This window comes from Octopus bimaculoides, chromosome 2 (assembly GCF_046866305.1).
Source record: "Octopus bimaculoides isolate indiv1 chromosome 2, ASM4686630v1, whole genome shotgun sequence".
Lineage (NCBI taxonomy): Eukaryota > Metazoa > Mollusca > Cephalopoda > Octopoda > Octopodidae > Octopus > Octopus bimaculoides.
In genome coordinates this window covers 101082157-101102450 of record NC_142929.1, presented here as the reverse complement: position 1 = coordinate 101102450, position 20294 = coordinate 101082157, and the positions used below count along the sequence as shown (strand labels likewise).

Below are 20294 nucleotides of genomic sequence, written 5' to 3'. Positions count from 1 at the left end.
TAGTTCCTCTGACCCTTATGAAAATCAAAATGACTTAGTGAAAGAAGCTTCAAGGATTAAAGGAGTTTACTGTATTACCTGAATGCCATGAAACTTCTTTTGAACAGTGTATCAATTTAATCATTCTGTTGACACAGTTACTAAGGGAAAAACTTAATTTTAAGATGGCTTTAATGAATATTGTCTCAAAACAATTATAACACTTTATAGTACTTTGTGTAGTTTTAGTGTCACTTGATATTCCACTCCAGCCAATTTGTTTACTTTCTTAGTGTTAACGTTTTCTTATTAGATTACTCAGAAGATGATATATTCGTATCTGGAAGTATTTCTGCTATTCCATGTCTACAGGATGTTCCATATAACATTCAGTTGTACTCTACATTTCATTCAAATGAAAGACACAGCTCTCATTGGAAAATTATATTCTACAGAAAGTTTACAATAGAATATTTTCATAGAAAAATTATGAAATAAATATATGATTGTAATAAATCTTGCAAAAGTATGATACCAAAGCTAGAACTAATTTTAAATGTTTGGTATCTATAAAACCTCTCCTCTTTTTTTCAATCTGTCAAAACAACTTGTGTCTTTCTATGCTTTGTTGAAAGAATTTCACTTTTATCAAACCACCCTTGATAATATTGTTATGCACCTGTAATATTACAACCACTTATACTGCACCAACACACCAAACACCTGTACTTTGTGCCAGTTTTATTCTCTTCCTCTTTGCACACTTTATCCTAGAACAGCCAGCTATTTAGGAGTATACTTTGTGCAATTTGTAATTTAAGATAATTTATTAGTGTTTGACAGTGTTTTGTTTCAATGCTATACTATAATATAGAGTATCTTCTTCTTCAAGTTGTCATGACTATAGAATATAACTTTAAACTTTTAACTGATGTTATATGTATTGATAGTTGGAAACACTGTATTTATACACAATATTTTCATGGACAGTAAAAGAGGGACCAGTCAATCTTGTTTTGGGATTTGATCAGCAATTAAGTACTGTCAGACAGAATCACTGCTTTATAAACCCACTAAGGGCTTACTTCTGTACATGAAAATATTATGTATAAAGAAAGTGTTTTTATATCTATCTACACACATAGTGTTGGTTACAATTTATAGATATATTCTGTAGTACTGTATGGCATCAAAACAAAATACTGTTAACACACTAGTAATCTATTAATTAAACTAACTACCAAGAATCTGTTACATATGCAAATTAGTCTGTCTAATTTAAGATCCCCTTAGTAATAGTGGGTTTGTAAAAAGTGGACAGTTAAGGAGGATATTCAGTCACTGATGAAATTCCAATGCAGGATTGAAAATAGGCAAATTATGTTTACATCTGTTTAAATAATGTTAGCTAATAATTTATTGTTATATTCTATAAAACATTATAACTTTAAAATAAATGTTGCAAGATAAATAAATTCTACTACCCTATATTCTGTTACTAACATTTATAGATTCCTTTCTTTTGAAGTGTAGTATAAACTGATTTAAATATTAGGCTATCAATCCTGTAAACTCTTCATTAATAACATTAAACTTCATAGAAACATTTATGACAACTTTTAATGAGTTCATTGTTTGAGACTCCTTAAAGATTTACTAAAAATATCTATTTTCAATTAAATGTTATTGATTTATATATTATCTTCTATATATTTTCATTTAGTATTTTACTGAATTTCATTAAGTCATGTATATTGATTAAATTTGTAAATAAATCTGAATAAATATTAAAAACCCTAATTTTAAAATTCAACTTTGAAACTTGGTAATTAGTGACTTGAGTTATTTATTTATTCAAAACTTAATACAACACTCTTTTAAATAGTTGCTGCAACACACAAGCTTTGATATTTTTATTATATTCAAATCTTGTAATTTATAAATCTAAAAATTTTGAAAATATTTAGTAAATTTAAAAGTGTTGTTTTAGAAACAAACTGTTATGTTAGTGTCTACATGTGTTGAGAATATGTTTACGTCATTATTTCAAATTGTTGTAAAGCTATTAATTTGATTAACAAGAGATTTAAATTGAGATTATAATAAACATTTAATTAAACTATGTACCTACCTGTGTTTATAAAAATTTAAGAAAGGAAAGAAAAAGATTCATTTGACATAAATAAGTGGGTGGTATCTATCTGCTCAGCACCTACATTTTGATTAACACTCATCTACATCTGAGTATCATGGCATTTAATCAAGAATTCTTTATATCACCCTTACTGTAGTTTCTATCTAATGTTTACTCTTCCCATAGATATTTAGTCCTTTATATCTGTCATTCCTTTAATTTCCAGTTCCTTTCATTAATCCATCAGGAAAAAACCCAGAAAAAGTAAAAGAAAAACGGAACTTTTGATAACCCCATGAAATTTAGATTTCACCAACTTTCAATTTATTTTTATGTTAGGCCAGCCTAATTATGAGTCTCATTATACCATTCCATTATCACAGTTTCATCAATGAAATCAGGTTTGTTTTCCAAAAAACTCTTGTTCATCACCTAAAATTCCTTTATAAGAGATGAGTAATACATCATTGTAGGCATGATTTATTCCTGTCTACAAATCAGTTTAGCTGACTTGATTCTTGCTTCATGCAGCTATTGTCTAGACTAATTCATGCTGGTTTATCATCTGGTGTAATTTGAATGAAGATCAACGACATCTGATGTAATTTGATTGAAGATCAACAAATTGAATCTATCTTTGTTCTTCTCTCAGTATATCTATTGGGATTTGTACTGAACTTTTTCTTTTCTTTGCATTGAACCTTGAAATAAAGAGGTACATCTGATACTATACTGGGTCTTGAAGATTTTTATACAGTAAAGAGATTTCTCTTTTACTAATTATTACTGTAGCTTCTTGTTTTGCAATTACTATATCAATAAAATTTTGTACCCTGCACTAGTTAGATCATTTTCAGAATTGCAACTCTAGACTTCTTTACTTTGTGGTTATTCTGTTTCTATTACTGTAGCAATTACAGCCAATAATTCTTCTATTTCATCCCATTTACTAACTGAAATTCATCTATTACCATATTACCAATCAATCATTATTTCTATATTAAAATGTCAAAAAGCCATAGAATGAATCAAACTTTATCATTCCTTCTCTGAAGTTACTTTGGGAAACCTTCTTATCTATAATTCTATTTTTTTCCATTTTATTATTAACTGTAATATAAATCCATAGCTTGAATTTATCTTTTCATTTAGTTCATTTTTTTTTTTTTTTTTGTCTAAGGATAATAAAAGGGTAATTAGATTTGTTGTGACACCAGATTTCTATTTCTATGATGCTATCAGTCATGTACTTCGAAGGTTTTTGTAGCTTTCCATTTTTTTGTTATTACTTAAAAAAAGACATCAAGACAGAAGTCAACAATAGAAGGTCCTTCATAGTATCTAATGCTGCAACTTTCAATTTTCCCTTAATTGCTGATAACACTTTGTACCCATTTCTCTTTGTTATTTTATTAAACTAGTATCCTCTTTTTAAACTATTTTTTTGTTTATCTTAGGTTCATTGGATATTCAAATCTTTTTAATTTCTGAAATCCTCACAATCACGATATCTTATTTTAAGCTGGTATTTGGATTTTGGGTTGTGAATCACTAAAAGTGAAGGCTTGAATTGAAACAATAAAAGACATAGAAGGGAAAATGACAAGCTGGAAAGTTAGATTTACAAATGATGTGAATCTGAAGTGTTACCTAGGTAGATGTACATGTAGAAAGAAGTGTACATATAGAAAACTTATTAGTCTCAAAGATACAATTTGTGTTAATGTCATCTGATATACCACATATGTAAAATGATATTAGAAAGTGCATGGTAGATTTAAAAGAAAAACATTGTCCTTTTGTTAGTACCTATAATAAGAAGATACTTTTGATATTAGTCATCATAGAAATTTCCACAACTAATTCAAATCCTTGCTTTCAGTTGACTATCTGAAATAATGTAACTTAATATGATTCTGCTAAAGATTCTAATATTACTGTTTGTGCACCTTAAAGAAAGAAGGACTTGCCTGCTCAGTCATTTGTCCGCTCAGTCAATCAATATACTATCAATGGCCCAGGGAGGGAAGTCAGTTGCTCCTGGGAGAGGTGTGAATCATTTCTTCTGACCTGTTATACTTATTCTTAAGGTGAAGGTGCCAACAATATCTCCTTGTTATGCCAGTGATTACACACACACGTGCACTCACACACACACCATAAGCAAGTGAAGTGATTGATTACATTTACGTAGAATGCTAGAAGATTATGAAGCAGTTCTTTATTTTGACCAGCTGGCTTTCTTTAGCTGTAAGAACGTTTCATTCTGGCTATAGATACTTTAAACTTTGAGAATAGACCAGTCATGAGAATAACTGTGGCCTGTGGGACTTTCTGAATAGCACACCTAACAAAAAAAAATTACCTTGAATTTTTTTAGTAGTGCAGCCCACTTGATGGAGAGCTATATCTCACGTGGCCCACTTCTCAATTGATTTTTCCTTATCACCTATCTTCTGCAATACTACTTGTCTCCAATTTATGTAGAACATTTGAACTGCTGTCTGAGAAAATTTCATGTTATTACCAAGGCATGACCAAATATAATGATATGTGTTGAATGAAATTATGCTTGCATGTTTCATAACACGTAGAGAACATTACATAGGTTATAACTAAATTTGTTCAAGTGAAATCCACAATGTATGATTATAGAGAAGCTAAGAGCTTTTTATGTTCTGAAGCACACTTCTGACAGATTAGTGGTACAAACTCCTTTTTTGTGAAAAAGATAGATCCACTATGAGCTTGTGGTGTGATATAAAATAGTATACATCAATATTCTACCTCCTGTTTAATGTTGGATGTCATCAGTTAGCTATGTTTGAACAAAGCTATAACCAGAAAGTAATTCAATGAACCAAATATACCATGATTCTGTCTTGTTGGGGATCATATTAGAGACTTTCATGTCATTTTTTGATGTGAATGGGTGAGTTTATGATTAATTACCCAGGTGTTTAAATTTTGAAAACAGTTATGACTATAGTTTCAGTTAATTGTGACTTAAACTAAATGAATAATTGATGCTATTGGTAGTAACTTTATTTAAGTCTGACTATATTTAATGTGTTTGTAATTCTTGTTAATGTTGCAGTTAAAATTACTCTTAACTTGCATGTTGCTTTCAAAAAATCAAACAGAAATCATGTATATATCAACTGGATATTTTTTTTTTTTGAGCTGAATTCAAGTAACTAACTCAGTAGTAATTAACAAATGGTCCAATTTCTATATGTAAAATAAAATCATTCACAATCATGCAATACTGGCACCCTTAGGCACTGTATTCTATCCTTGTCTCTGATCTACAGGAATCTGTTGACTCTGTCAATTATCTCCCTTAAAACAACTCATTACAATCACCTCTTCCTTTCACACCTGCACAATCTCTTCTTAAATCCTGTATGAGATACTTAGCTCAGTTCTTCCCCTCATTACTACATTTCTTTGGATTTTTCCTTCTTGTTTGTAACTTCTTCCAGCTATTACAATTCAAATTCATCCTCACTCACAATAATCTTACAAAAAGTATTCTGTTTAGGATGGCCTGCAAAGGCTATAGATGCTGCCCTCTCTGCTCAGAATACCTTGCACATCCATAACACACACTACCTTGCACAAATTCTTCCCTTCAAAATGGCTTTTATCAGTCTAGTATTTTCTACCTTTTTGAGTATTGTATGTAACTAGTGCCTCTTGTAGATATACCCTGGTGTAGGTTTTTGCTGTTAGTTTCATTTTTATGCCTTTTTACCATGAATTGCCTTTATTGCTTACAAAATATATTTATATTGGATATATGCGTATTTTTTAAAATTTAATATTCTAATTTCGTTTATAAAGATTTTTGAATGTTATTGTCATTCACATGCTTTTTTGAAATTATGAATTGGTGCATATGGAAATGTATTTAGCTGATATTTCAAAGTTCATTTTATTGTAAAACATTAAATGATTGTTTGCTAGTTCAATGTTTGCTTAAACCCTCTCTACAATACCATCACTATCAGTTTCCTATAATTCTACAAATTAGGTGAGTAGTTCTCTTTTGTTATGAGTTCTTTTTTTATAACTAGTTACTTTACATATTACCGATCCTGTATGTTTTTAAATGAGTAAGTTTTTATTTTAAGCTATTTCATTTTTCCATACCTTATTCTTAATCATAACCACACTTGTTAAATAAGCAAGTGAAGGTTTTCTTTTCTCTCAATACTGTCTTTGTTCTATCACTTGATATTTTCTGAGTTATTTTCTTTCGAACTCCCTAAACAACTAACAATTGTTTTAATCCTTAACATAAGGTTAGATTCTAATCATAATGATTGTGCCTACTTTGTAATTAGTTTTTACTCCTTTTATGATTTTCATCATTCTTGCTTATTGGCTCCTTATATAAAGCAGTGGTCAAGTAAGCTTATTGTGTTTTGGGGCAAGAATGCATTAGGAATTAGGTATACTTGGCATACATTTTCAGAGACCTGTAAATTATGAAAATCCCGTTGAAAGTAATTGAGTTCATAACTTCAGATATGTGTTTTTAATTGTGTATTGAAAATCCCTAGCATTATTTAAGTGGCACACCAAAAAATTGATCCAAGATGGAAACAACATCTTACGTACTGAGTATGTATATATATTAATAATATAGTAGAACACTTGTTTAGAACACTATAAATATAACAAAGCCATTATAAACAATGTGATCCTTAAGTCCTATTTAAAATATTTTCCACTTATTAAACTGCTTATCCTTTACTTGTTTGTCCATACTTTGAAAATTGTTCTTTTTTTATTCAGAAAAGTTGTAAATCTACTGAAGCCATATTCTTCATGATACTAAACATTATAGGGGCTGTAGATATGGTTGTGTGGTTAAGAAGTTCACTATACAGAATCTTGGGAAAACATCTTGTACTTTAATTTTTAAAAAAAACATATAGGAGACTATGTATGGGAGGGGGCTGGTAAGTGAAGAAAAATCAGGTCGGTTAGCAGTTAAAACCTTGTGATATTTGTTTGAATTAAGTTATTGCCTTCCTTATGTCAAAGGTAATTTCTCTTCTCATCTCTTATGAAATCATTAAAATGGTACCTAACCAAGTACTAGGTTGATATAACTGACAAAAACTCTTGAAGGCAATGTCTCAATCCAGTAAAAGAATAAAAAAAATTATAAACACAATTTGGAAGCAGACAGAGACCAATATATTCACTGATATCACTTGAACAACAAACCATGTTTCTATTATTTATATGACAACTCATTATAGATTACACAACAGTCTGCCTATCATTTTCTCTTCTCAAATTAGGTCATAAACTTGTTCTTCTATTCTTAGTTATTGCTCATATTATCTAATATCAATTACATTAAAATTTTTGCAATTAATTAATAGTGGATTATTCATGTTATGAAGAGTTAATCCACTGTTTCATTTGTGTGTGTCATCCCAGTATCAGTTTAAGTCAACATTTTCTTCAGTTTGTCTACTGTTATTAGTAAATATTTATAAAAGAAGTAATACATAAACTTCGCGAGCTCTATGTTATTAGACTTTCTATTTTACAGCAAAGATGGCTGAAAATTATTGAAGTTATGAATTGCATTTAAAAAGAAAGGTTATCCAAATATGGAAATTACTTGCGGAATGGCATAAATTAAGAATTTTGTCTGATTCATAGAAGTATCCAGTTTTGCCACTCTAGTACTTGGTTATTAATGTCTTAGCTTTTAATTTCTTAAGTGAAGTGGCATGGACTAAATCATGCTGAATTACTCATATTTGCTTCTTGCTGTTTGTTGGTGACTGTTATGATTTAGGTTAAGAATAGTAGTTCATTAGTTAAACTTCTCTTTTCTTACTTATTCACTACTTGCTGAGAGGACAATTGATAGTTTGTTTGTGCTGTTTTTAATCATTAATTATATTGATCTTTTTAAAGACTTTTTTAATGAACACTATTCAGAAGTGGATTTTGGAAATGTTTGTCAGATGTATTTTAGAATTATCTCTATTATAAAGTTGTTGGAAAAGTCTGAGACTGGATTGTTGAAGTCTCTGGTAACTAGTTTGATAAATAATACTGTTCTGTAGTGAGGTATGGAAGTTAGCGTTATTTTCCCTCCCTTCAAAATCAGTATATTAGTAGATACTGACATTAATGGAATCATTATTCTCTTTTCTTTAAAATAAATTAAAGACAAAAAAACAGAAGAAATAAAAGAATTCTATTCAAAGAAATTGTTCTTATAGTCTGCCATTTTTCTAGTTAGAAAATGGTAGATTTGTCATTCAATTATGAAACTTTAAAATAATTCTTTTTATTGTCTAAAGTATTTGTTACTATTGCAATTTTGAACATTCTTCCCTTCCCATATAATATGGTAGGGAGAGGGAAGTAAGAACGAATCCAATCTGCTAAGATTATTGCATTCTAAACATAAATTCATTGAAAACTACTCCTGAAATCAAAGAACATAATTTGTTTGGAATTATTTTTATATTATATCATATATTCTTATTTTATTTAATTTAATTTTTTTTCTTATACTTTTATTCTTTTACTTTCAATTTAATTTCCATACTGATATGTTGAGATCTAATAGCTTTTCTGGAAAATTCTAACAGCTTAATGCATTTATTGTTCCTTCTTATTGTAAAAATATTGAAAAACTTCAGATTTATCAGTGTAAACTAATCTTCCCTAGTTTAACTGAATTGTTCTTTTATATTTGATTATATTTTCTGCATCTTTTATTTAATAGTATATGCATGGCTGCATATCTCTATTAGTATTGATTTTCTTTTCTTTTTTTATGGAATATGGGAACTTAAAAGTCCTTCAGTAGTTTTTTTTTCTTATTTTTATCTAGTTTTTACCATTAAAAAAAACGTCTGTTATTTAGGCTGCTTTTGTTAAGCAACAGATATTCATTTGCTGCTTCTTTTGTTGGCTAAACATATAAAAAAAATTGAAACCAACAAGTTGAATCTCTAATGATTCAAATTTTAATAAAAGCTATTAATTTTCTAAATTAATACATTTAAAGATCAATATCTTGCCTCTTTTATCAGATTTGATAAAAATTATAAGTGCTATTCTGTAATAGGCACCATTTTTGACATCTAAATGATTAACTCCAAGCATTAGTAATAGACCTAAGATAATTACAATTGAGAAATTAATTTTTAAACCTTGAGGCAATTCTATTCTGATGTAAGTTTAGGCAAGACGTCATTAGTTTTATTCAGAACAGTACTTTTTATCTGAGATATATGAATGCTCATTGACATTATCACTGAAAATCAGGCTTGGCCAAATGAGAGGATAGCAACTTGTCAGTTGATGAGTCATCTATAAACATCTCGCTACCAACACTGCACTGAATTCCCAGCAAAGACAGATACTGAACATAAATTGTTGGCTCAGTCCACTTGGTAGTAAATAGGTAAAAATAGAGAACTGTACTTAACTGCTTTGATTAGAAGAAACATTATAAACAATGGTTGCGTTGCTGAGAGGGAATCCTTCCATAGGCGAAAACTTGCAATTAATCAACTGGCATCTTAAACAAGTAAAGACTGTTAACAGCCTGAAATCTGTACACAAACTCAAACCTATCGTGACATTTTTTTAAGTAGCAAATTAAAAGAAAAATCATGGTACCATGATGGCTGCAGCCAACTGCCTAGAACCAAGAAGCAAGTAAAATAGATTAACCCTTTCAGTAACAATATGTCTATGACTTTGACCCTTTGGAGACAGAGCCTCATTTGTAGTGTCAGTGCCAAGAAGACAGAGCCCTTTTCACAAACCCTACAGAGGGCTTGCAAACTATGTATATTCTTGCAGGAAATGGAATGAATTAATACAATCTTCTTTGACATTCGTCTTTTCGACTGATAGATTGGCCCTGTCATTTCCTAAGGGTTGACTTGCATTACATTAACAGTTGATCATATTTAAATCAAAAGCTCTTTATTGCATGAATATTTATGTTTCATTACTCTTTTACTTGTTTCAGTCATTTGACTGTGGCCATGCTGGAGCACCACCTTTAGTCGAGCAAATCGACCCCAGGATTTATTCTTTGTAAACCTAGTACTTATTCTATCAGTTTCTTTTGCCGAACTGCTAAGTTACGGGGGACATAAACACACCAGCATCGGTTGTCAAGCGATGTTGGGGGGGGGGGGGACAAACACAGACACACAAACATACACACACACACACACATATATATATATATATATATATATATATATATATATATACACACACACATATATACAACGGGCTTCTTTCAGTTTCTGTCTACCAAATCCACTCACAAAGCTTTGGTCAGCCCGAGGCTATAGTAGAAGACACTTGCCCAAGGTGCCATGCAGTGGGACTGAACCCGGAACCATGTGGTTCATAAGCAAGCTACTTACTACACAGCCACTCCTATGCTATTAAGTAAACATTTATTCTCAGGAAATGTTGCAGATTGGGGCTGTGAGGGAGGAAGGAGCCATTAAATGGCTGCTTGACCTGCTAGAAATATCAGCCATATCTCCCTCAAATCACACCTTATCATCTTAAAAAAAGGATACATTGGATAATATAGACCTGGATCTATGCTTGAAATAAATACAGGATGGTCATAGTTGGAATGCTGTTGATCTTAGATCTGCTCGATCAGCAATAACGACATTACAGTTGTGCTATGTGAATGCAGCCTGTAGAGTTAGTAATGTACTGAGTGACCAAGCAAGAGGTTGGTGGCAGTGTTGTGTGTGTGTGTCTAGCCATTACATTTCACATGTCTGTCTAGTTCATTCTTAGTGTGTAGCACAACTATTATAATTCAGTATTAAGCAAAGGTTAGTATTTTTGAATTACAAAATGGCTAACTGGCTTACAGAAGTTCAGTTGTTTCTATGGTAAAAGCTACCTGTAATAGATTAGTGTCCTATATATTGGAGAAACTTGTCACAAAAATCCACTTAACAGAGACTGAAGATAAGTACATGCCCTATGTGTCTTCATGACTCAGAAAAGATATTATTTTAGTGAAAACCCTCTAAATTCATGATTATCTATTCAGGCAATTAGGTCACACTATGATCATATGTTTTCATATGAATTTTTCCATCTGGTATGAATTTAAAAAGTTTGCATGGCTATAGATTTTTATGCATAGTCACATTGCTATTAGTCTTATGTTTGTGTATCTTGTACTCATTATGTCTCTCTCTTGCTCTGTTGAGGTCAAATTAGGAAACAAATGTAATTTATTATGACAATCTCATCAATCACTGATAGAAATCTGGCAAACTAACCCAAAGAGAATCATTAAATAATGTGTGTGTATGCGCACGCATGCATGCTTGTGTGTGTGTAGACAAATGTATATGTGAATATATAAATATGCATATGTATGTGGGTGTATGTATTAATGTCTAAATTTTAAATATAAACATAACTGTGCATCATGTAAATGGTTCCCAAACATAGTCTGAAGACAGCATATGCTAAATAAATAATAATGCTAATGTCACGACTTTCACATAAACACCCACGCCTGAAACTGAAATAAAGAAGCTTCATGGTTAAAAATTGTATGCTAATTTGTGACTATTTTGCATATTTGATGACACCACTCTAACTTAAATAAGTTGATGTATTCTATATATTTTTGTAAAAGCATACCTGATCATACTTGATGCTATATACATTTGCAACCTTTTGAGACACACCTTGATGGTTTGGGATTGCAGGAATTTGCCAAGTTTAGGAACATTTTTTTTCTCCTGATGGCTGTTCCTACAACTACTTTAGTGTTCTCCATATATAAAGCTGAATTTCTGAAATTATAATGTGTATATGTGCTACTCTTCAAAAACAGAGTACTTTCTTCAATGTTTGTACTAACCATATACAATTGCCACATACACATGTATGCATGTTTAGATTATGTGTGAGTGTGTGTGTTGTACTTGGGAGGGCCTGTCATTTGGTTAGTCAAGAGTCTTTTTGTCACCATTTATACTCTTATTAATGATATGTCCTTGTTACTTCACATTATTATTATTATTGCTATTATTATTGAGTGAGAGAGCAGTGCATGCCATCAAAGTGACGTGGGTACAAATATACGAAGCCCAATATACCCATCATGACTGCCTGACTGATAAAGGTACACCAGGCACATGCATCACAGCCATATGTGTGCAACATAGTGATCTCATATTAAGGTAAACAGTGCATGACCTTGCAGGTGGGGCCCTGTTCAAATTTTCTTCGGGTCGAGTAGCCCATCCCACTCAAAAGGTCCCTGAATAAAGTTTGTTTAAGGATGATGAATGAAACACCCATATTTCCTGAGGTGAATTATTCAAACCCCAAAGAATTCCTCTCAACACATGGCTATGATGCTCCCCCAATACTTCTGCTTGTGATCAGAGATGCACATATTGTCAGCAACTAAGGGACATGTTCAACTGGTTAAGGCCAAGCAACTGACAAGCAAATCTGTGGTATGGAGCAGAATATTTGTTGTAGCCTATCTTTTATACCAAGACAAAATATGTACATGATAACATAACACTTCCACTAGCTAAGATCAGAAGCCATGAGAGCCAGTGCCTGATGATATTATTATTATTATTATTATTATTATTATTATTATTATTATTATTATTATTATTATTATTATTATTATTATTATTATTATTATTATTATTATTATTATTATTATTATTATTATTATTATTATTATTATTATTATTATTATTATTATTATTATTATTATTATTATTATTATTATTATTATTATTATTATTATTATTATTATTATTATTATTATTATTATTATTATTATTATTATTATTATTATTATTATTATTATTATTATTATTATTATTATTATTATTATTATTATTATTATTATTATTATTATTATTATTATTATTATTATTATTATTATTATTATTATTATTATTATTATTATTATTATTATTATTATCATTATCATTATCATTATTATTATTATTATTATTATTATTATTATTATTATTATTAAACTAATTAATTAATCAGTCAGATGGTTTGTCATGAGTCTTTTTTGTCATCATTTATGCTCTAATTAATGACATGTCCAAGTTACTCTAGATCTCTCACATTGGTTACAACTTGGGATTTCTTTTTTTATGCTGTACATTTTAGTTATAAGAATAAGATCATATTCAAGGAGGTGTTTCCATTAGCAACCGGTCTTAAATACCTCTGTTATGACATGGAAGACTAAAAGGAAGGGTTCTGAGGACTGAGCCTGATGTACCCAACACACACGCACACACACCACTCTCTCTCTCTCTCTCTCTCTCTCTCTCTCTTTCTCTCTCTCTCTCTCTCTCTCTCTCTCTTCTCTCTCTCTCTCTCTCTCTCTTTCTCTCTCTCTCTCTCTCTCTCTCTCTCTCTCTCTTTCTCTCTCTCTCTCTCTCTCTCTCTCTCTCTCTCTCAATTCATCTATTCTCATTACTAACACCTTACTGAGTGCACCTCTGTACATGGCTTATACAGCTCTCACAAACCATTTGTCTGTTTTAAACTTTCTAAGTGACCACCAGATCATAGATCATGGAACCCTATAGAAAGCCTTCTCTAGGTCAATAAATGATAGTTGTAGGAGTTTACTCCTGGCTAGTTTTACTTCTTCAGTTGTCTCACTCAGAAGATGGCATCAGTGGTATCTCTTCCTGGCACAAAACCAAACTGCATTCTTCTCAATTTATTCATATCCTAATTAATTGTGCTAAAATTTCTTCTTTATCTTTCATAATCTAATCTAATAGTTTAATACTTTTGTATTTATGTCTCTTTCCTGCATTTGTAGCAGTAAATGATACTGCTACTCTTCTAGTCATTGGTTATGACATCCTCCTGTACTACCTACTCTACCAAACATTTTAAACATTTGAGCTGTGATTCCTGATGGATCAGGTGTCTCCTTTGCCTTCATATCCTTAATCAATCTATACACCATACTGTTGTCAACTCGAATGATTTTCTCTCTGTTTGATTTACTTTGAGTAATCTCTCTTTCGCTCATGCATTCTCCATGTTCAACAACCTCTTATAATAGCATTTCCATGATTCTTTTAAATGTCTATAAGCACAAGAGTGCTTTTATAATTCCATATACACTTTACTCCAATGATGTCTTCATTTTCTCTTGTACACTGTTTTGCAATACAGAATATTTCACACCTCTAATCCTTCCATTTCAGAGACATTGGTAAATTTCTTACTCCTGATTTCTTCCCTTGTTAAGTATAAGTAATATCTAACTTACCTTTTGTGACTTAACTTTATTCTTTGCTTCCCTCTTCCAGTTTTTTTAAACTTGTCTCTTAGCCTTTATGGCTCTATCAACAGAACTGTTGATAGAGCCACCATCATGTCATCTTCTTTCTGGCAGTAGTCTTGCTCCAGCCACAGATTTGGTTCATCACCCTCAGTAGGTCGGCCTGTAGAAACTCTCAACTGTTCTTTATGATATAATTTTCTGTCAAATGTGTCAATTAATACATCTCAAAACCTACTGCTGGTTCTTAGCACTTTCAACTTCCATGTCCTTCTTCTTAAAATAGGCTTCTCTCTCTGGGTCCATTGAGCTCTAATTCTGAAGACACTAACCACTAGTTTATGTAGGTTAAGTTATATTTTCACTAGCGATAGACTTAGCATTCACAATATTTACAACAATCTCTCCACCATTTTTCTTAATGAATATAAAATCTAGCAGACATCTGTGTTCTCTCAGTAGGTATGTATGTGATCAGCTAGCTGGTTTCTTGGAGTTAGTCTTGCAAATGGCAAGACCATTTGTATCACTGTATTTCAGGGGCCATGATCCTGACTCATTCCATATGCCAAAGCCATAGCCTCCATATACACCTAAGAAGCCCTCTGGTGTTGCCTGACGTGTCCATTAACATTGCCAGCCATGATGGTGAGGCATACATATTTGCCAAACCTAAAATATATATGATGTCTGGGCCTTTACAATAAGGTTTACTCTAAATTTGAGTCCCCTCTCCAATAAAACTTCCATTGTTTTAAAACATTCTTTGAAATGACAACTTCAGTTTAGCATTATATATATATATATATATATATATATATATATATATATATATATATATATATATATATATATATATATATATGTTTTGTGCTAACTGGGGTTGATTGCATCTACTAACCACCACCCATGAGCCTGCATTCTTTATCCAGACCCACATTATAGCTTTCTCTGCAGCTTCAATACAGGAATATATGTCTTCTCCATTTACTGAAGAACCTTGTCAAAACTTTTCAGAGTGAGTGTCTCTCAAATCCCCCAGCAGCCCCTCTTCAGTTCACTCACAGTGAGTCCAACAGCCTTTGCTTTTGCACTGCTCCACCAGGTTTTGGTATCTGGGAAGTTTTTTCTCATAATCTTCCTCCATGAGTGCTTCTCACATGATCACCTGCTTGATGGAATCTGCGAAAATGTTCCTGTCTGGACAAAGTGTTGCCTGTATGATGTGATCAGAGTCCCCAATTTGTTTTGCAAAATCCATCCTCAACTGCCAGCCTAGGGCTCTGGAAAGTAGCCATGCTCTTATCTATATTAGGGTACAGGGTTTCTTTCCTGCTTTGAGAAAAGAGACTGAGTAATTTAAGTGTGACATGTAGTAGTATTTAAATAAATGAAGTTAATTGAAATGATATAAGAACCATTTGCAATCATTTTTTTTCTTGTGTGTGTGTGTGTGTGTACAATTCATACATGCATGTGTGTGTGTGTGTGAAGAGTAAACTTCAATACATTATAGACTTTAATGGATGTAATAAAATCTTATGGAAATTGAAATTTAACAAAATGATTATTGGAGGAAAAACATGTGAAGTTAATTAAATTATTAAACTTGTATCTATTTTATCTAGATTTTATTATATTAAAGTGTCTGTATGTGCGTGTGTGTGTGTGTGTGTGTGTGTTCTATGGTGTTATATTTTGCCACATATATACAGAATGCAGAACTGATAATAAAATTGCATTAATGAAATATATTTGTCATTATATTACATTCAGTAATTTTTGTTATTTACATGGCATTTATCAGTTTCAAAATCTCTTTGAAAAATCTGACAAAAGCATCAATGGAGAAAGAGTATACCATTTATGATCGTCATATCAGATTATCCTTCTCACTTTCACAGTAATTGAGAATAACATTTATATCAAGCTTAACAATGACAATGTAAAATAAATATATTATAAAATGTAAATGACAATGTATTTATTTTGTGATTCATTTGTAATTTTCTTTTGAATAATGTCTGTTATTTTGATGAAACTTGATTTTTCTTAATTTTTATTTCATATGAAAATATTTGTGTCAAATACAGCCTCTTCCTCTGATGGAGATGATGATTAGTTTAATATTGTGTGTGGGTGTCTGTATGAGAGAGAGAGGAGGGGGGATGAGAATGGTAGATGAATTATTTATGATAGTGAAATTTGTTTGCAGCATGTGGAAAGAAATGAGAGGAATTTGATTAATTAGTTGTGTAATGAGAATTTAAGGAATGATATGATGAACTTATAGACAGCTGTGAATTAGCTACATCAAGTGTTGCTTGTGAGAGTGATGGCTGAGACAGATATATCTGTCTATCTCATTCATATATGATTAGAACGGAAGGACAGATAGGATGAATAAATCAATCACCAGAGCAAAAATAAGCTTGGAATGGAATGAGAAGATTGAAGGAAGCTAGGGATCACTGAGGATTTGGTCCAACACGTGACAAAATATTGACTAATTCTTCATTGAAATAGAGTTTTAAAAACAAATGTTAAAAGGTGTTTCTTCTTTTGCTTCTTCTGAGTGCTTGGTTATGTTCATTGTCGATAATATGTTTTACTTTGTTGCCAATGAGAGGAGCTTCCTACTTAATTGCTCTCCTGTTGTAAGTTAAGTTAGACTTGCCAATATCTACTTGGGATACCTCTAACATAGGCAGAGCCACTTTGTACAAGGATTGTCTCTGGGTGGTGAATGATAACCCATGTTTGGTCAGAGACTGAAATGAAAATGAAGACAAACCAAACAAGAGAATTTCTATAATCAACTGACTTACTAGAAATAGCAGCCAGATATCATAAGAAAGGAAGGATGCTTTGGATACTGTAGTCCTTGATAATCACAACCAGAGTGCCTTTGATCATATATTTGTTTTATTACAACTGATAAATGGGTAAACGGCTTTAACATGGAATAAGGAATGCTAGCATTGAGGCAAATGCAGTTGTTGAACTATTGTTACATTCTGCTGACTTTTCTACATACAACAGACTTCAGAAATATTTAATCAACTTTAAATTAACCCTGCAGTTAATAGTTTACTTAACTTGACAACTGAAAAAATTCTTCCTAGTAAGGATCTTCTGTTTTATAAAAATACTAACTAAATATAAAATCTGAATTGATCCTACATTATAGTACAAATACATGGGTCACAAGTTCATCTACTTGGGGACGGTTTATTGTCTCTTTGGATGAGGCATTGAGTTTGTTTTGCCTCAGTCTTCATAACTATGCATTTGTCTATCAGGAAAATCTTTCTTACATTCTGTATTGAGAAAGTTTTATATCAATTCTATTTAATGTTATTGGAAAACATTGACTCAAAGATGGTTGTGGCCCATGAAATAATTAATCAACAATATATGAAGAATAAAATATAAGGAAGCTACTTAATTTGAAATGTTATATTATGTGTGTATTGTTTCATTGTGTTATATAATTTTTAGTTTTATTGGACTTATAAATTTAATCTTTTCAAAGGCTGTAACTGACACTTGTATTTCAAAGAATATTGTTGTCTCATTTTTATCTCTTTTTAATTTTAGGATACCAGTTCGCTGGAACGATCCTTTAACGTCAACTATGGCAAATTTTACAACACGAGTTATTTGAAAGATGGTTATAACAGCTATATGAAAAGGGCCAGCATCAACCCCAAAGAAATGAGTAAATCATCTACTCATTATTGTAGACCAGGTATGTGATTGATATAACCATTACTAACTTTCTATTATATCAACTGTGCAAGATAAATGGGATGAATTATTTTCCAGTATTGTATAATCTTGCTTAGTATATCTATATCTAACTGAATCAAAAGAGATTATAGTTTTCATTTTGTTGCATGTGTTCTGCTGTCTATGGTAAAATTGCTTTGCTATTTTTAGCCTTGTCCAACCAAGTGAGGATTTTAATAATGAATTTATTATGTATAGTGCTCAGGTGCACTACAACTCATCATAGGTGCATGTGTAGTACATAGAATTATGTACAAAAGTCACATGAATGATGCAATTTATTGTTGACTGATTGGTGTTTTAAAAGCTTGTAGATATAAGCTGAAACTTACCTAACACCTAAAGAAATTCTTGGGAAACCATTCTGGCATTTCACTGCAAAGAACATAAATCTGCAGTGGCATCCAAATTACCAGTAATTTATACATGTGGCTGCAATTAGAGTCAAACTGACATCTGCTTTGTGTGTGTGTGTGTGTGTGTGTGTTTGCGTGTGTGTGTGCATATGTGTATTAGTAATATGTAAGGTTAATTGTTATTTAGTACTAGGTAGTATTATATGAAGTCAGTTTTGTTTAGCCTTGACTGGGCTGACCTATAATCAAAAGCTTTCCTGCCATGGACATCCTGCTTTTTTTAATTTTCCAGACATAGTATGTCTAAAATTATATTATCTGGTGTGTTCTTAAGACAGTGGTTGTAATTTGAGGTGAATCGGATGCTGTTTCTTATGGGTCAAGCGATCATATAATAAATTGGGTCTAATTAGATGCCAGTTCTTAAACTAATAGGAATTTATTGACATCAGTTATGGTCTGTAGCAGTTCATCATTAACAAAATATGATACAAAATATTGTTTACATAGTTAAATACATTTGTTGCCTTTGAAAAGCAAATTCCAATTGTTTTCTTTGGTAGTGAATTAAAAACAATTTTAAATATTATAATGATGACATATCCCACTGCTCATATTTTATGTTTAATATTTTATTTTCTTACCTTTTCTTTTATTTTTTACTGACTTATATTTGATTAAAGGTTTAGGAATTTGTTTATTCATCTCTTTCTTCTTTTCATTCCAGATAATTTTTCCTATTCGAAAGAACCAACTTTCCTTCGAAATAAACAAGGTATGTTTAAAAACTTATGTATATATGCATGTCTTTGTGTGTATGTATTTATGATATACGATGTAAATAATTATATATGGCTTGATGGTTAAACAGTTTGCTTCACAACAATGTGGTTTCACAAGCAACTTCCACCTTAGCTGTAGGGATGCCCAAGTAGTGTAGGTCAAATTGGGTTGACAGAAACTTAGTGGAAGCCTATCAGATAAATGATATCTACAATTCAAAGTACCAAAGTACCATGACCCAGTGTCATCCTTAATCTACCTGAGTATTATGTAAGGGTACAAGTGTCTGTGGGATACTCAACAACAATATTTCAATGAGGAGGTAGTTGCAGTAATTAGTGATTAAACCACTGGACTATTCATCATTGAAACTGATGCATGATCCATCGTGACAACCACCTCTATCATCATCATCATCATTGTTAATTTGCATCTGTTTTCCATGTTGACATGGGTCAGACAGTTTGACTGGATCCAGTGAGTTGGACTACCATGACATGCTCCAATGGGAGAAAGTGATGGTGAGAGCATACCCTCAAGGAACAAGGTGAATATAAGAGAAAGAATAAGGATAGAGGAACAGAAAGGTGGGTGGTAGTGGTGTTGGTTAGATAACTTCATAAGAATGTGAAAAGAGTGTGACAGATGATTATATCCAATAGAACAGCATCTTACCTAAAGGAAATTTTGCCTCTCATTGGCTTAAACAAAAAATTGAAAATAATATCTATAGATTTCTGAGGTTTATGAAAGGATTAATGCCCTTGGTGAAGGCATGAGTGCAACAAAATGCCACCATCTTTTTCCTGTAAAGAATATTTTATGCCTATGTAAAAGCATTTTATTTCTTAAAGTATATAAGCATATTCTTACTTTTAAACTTTCTTTTACT

At 31.4% G+C, this 20294-nt stretch overlaps 1 protein-coding gene across 20 annotated transcripts in view; it reads left to right on the top strand.

Moving 5' to 3' along the window:
• Positions 1-20294, top strand: part of LOC106868823 (dematin) — a 157005-nt gene that overhangs the window by 109432 nt on the left and 27279 nt on the right. For 10 of the 20 annotated variants that reach the window (XM_089347304.1, XM_014914247.3, XM_089347300.1 and 7 more), the window contains 2 exons: positions 18072-18222; positions 19347-19394. In XM_089347304.1, coding sequence (XP_089203430.1) covers positions 18072-18222; positions 19347-19394 — 199 coding nt within the window. Of the gene's footprint in view, positions 1-18071; positions 18223-19346; positions 19413-20294 lie in introns of all 20 variants that reach the window. The other 10 variants (XM_089347306.1, XM_089347305.1, XM_089347302.1 and 7 more) reach the window with 1 other exon arrangement.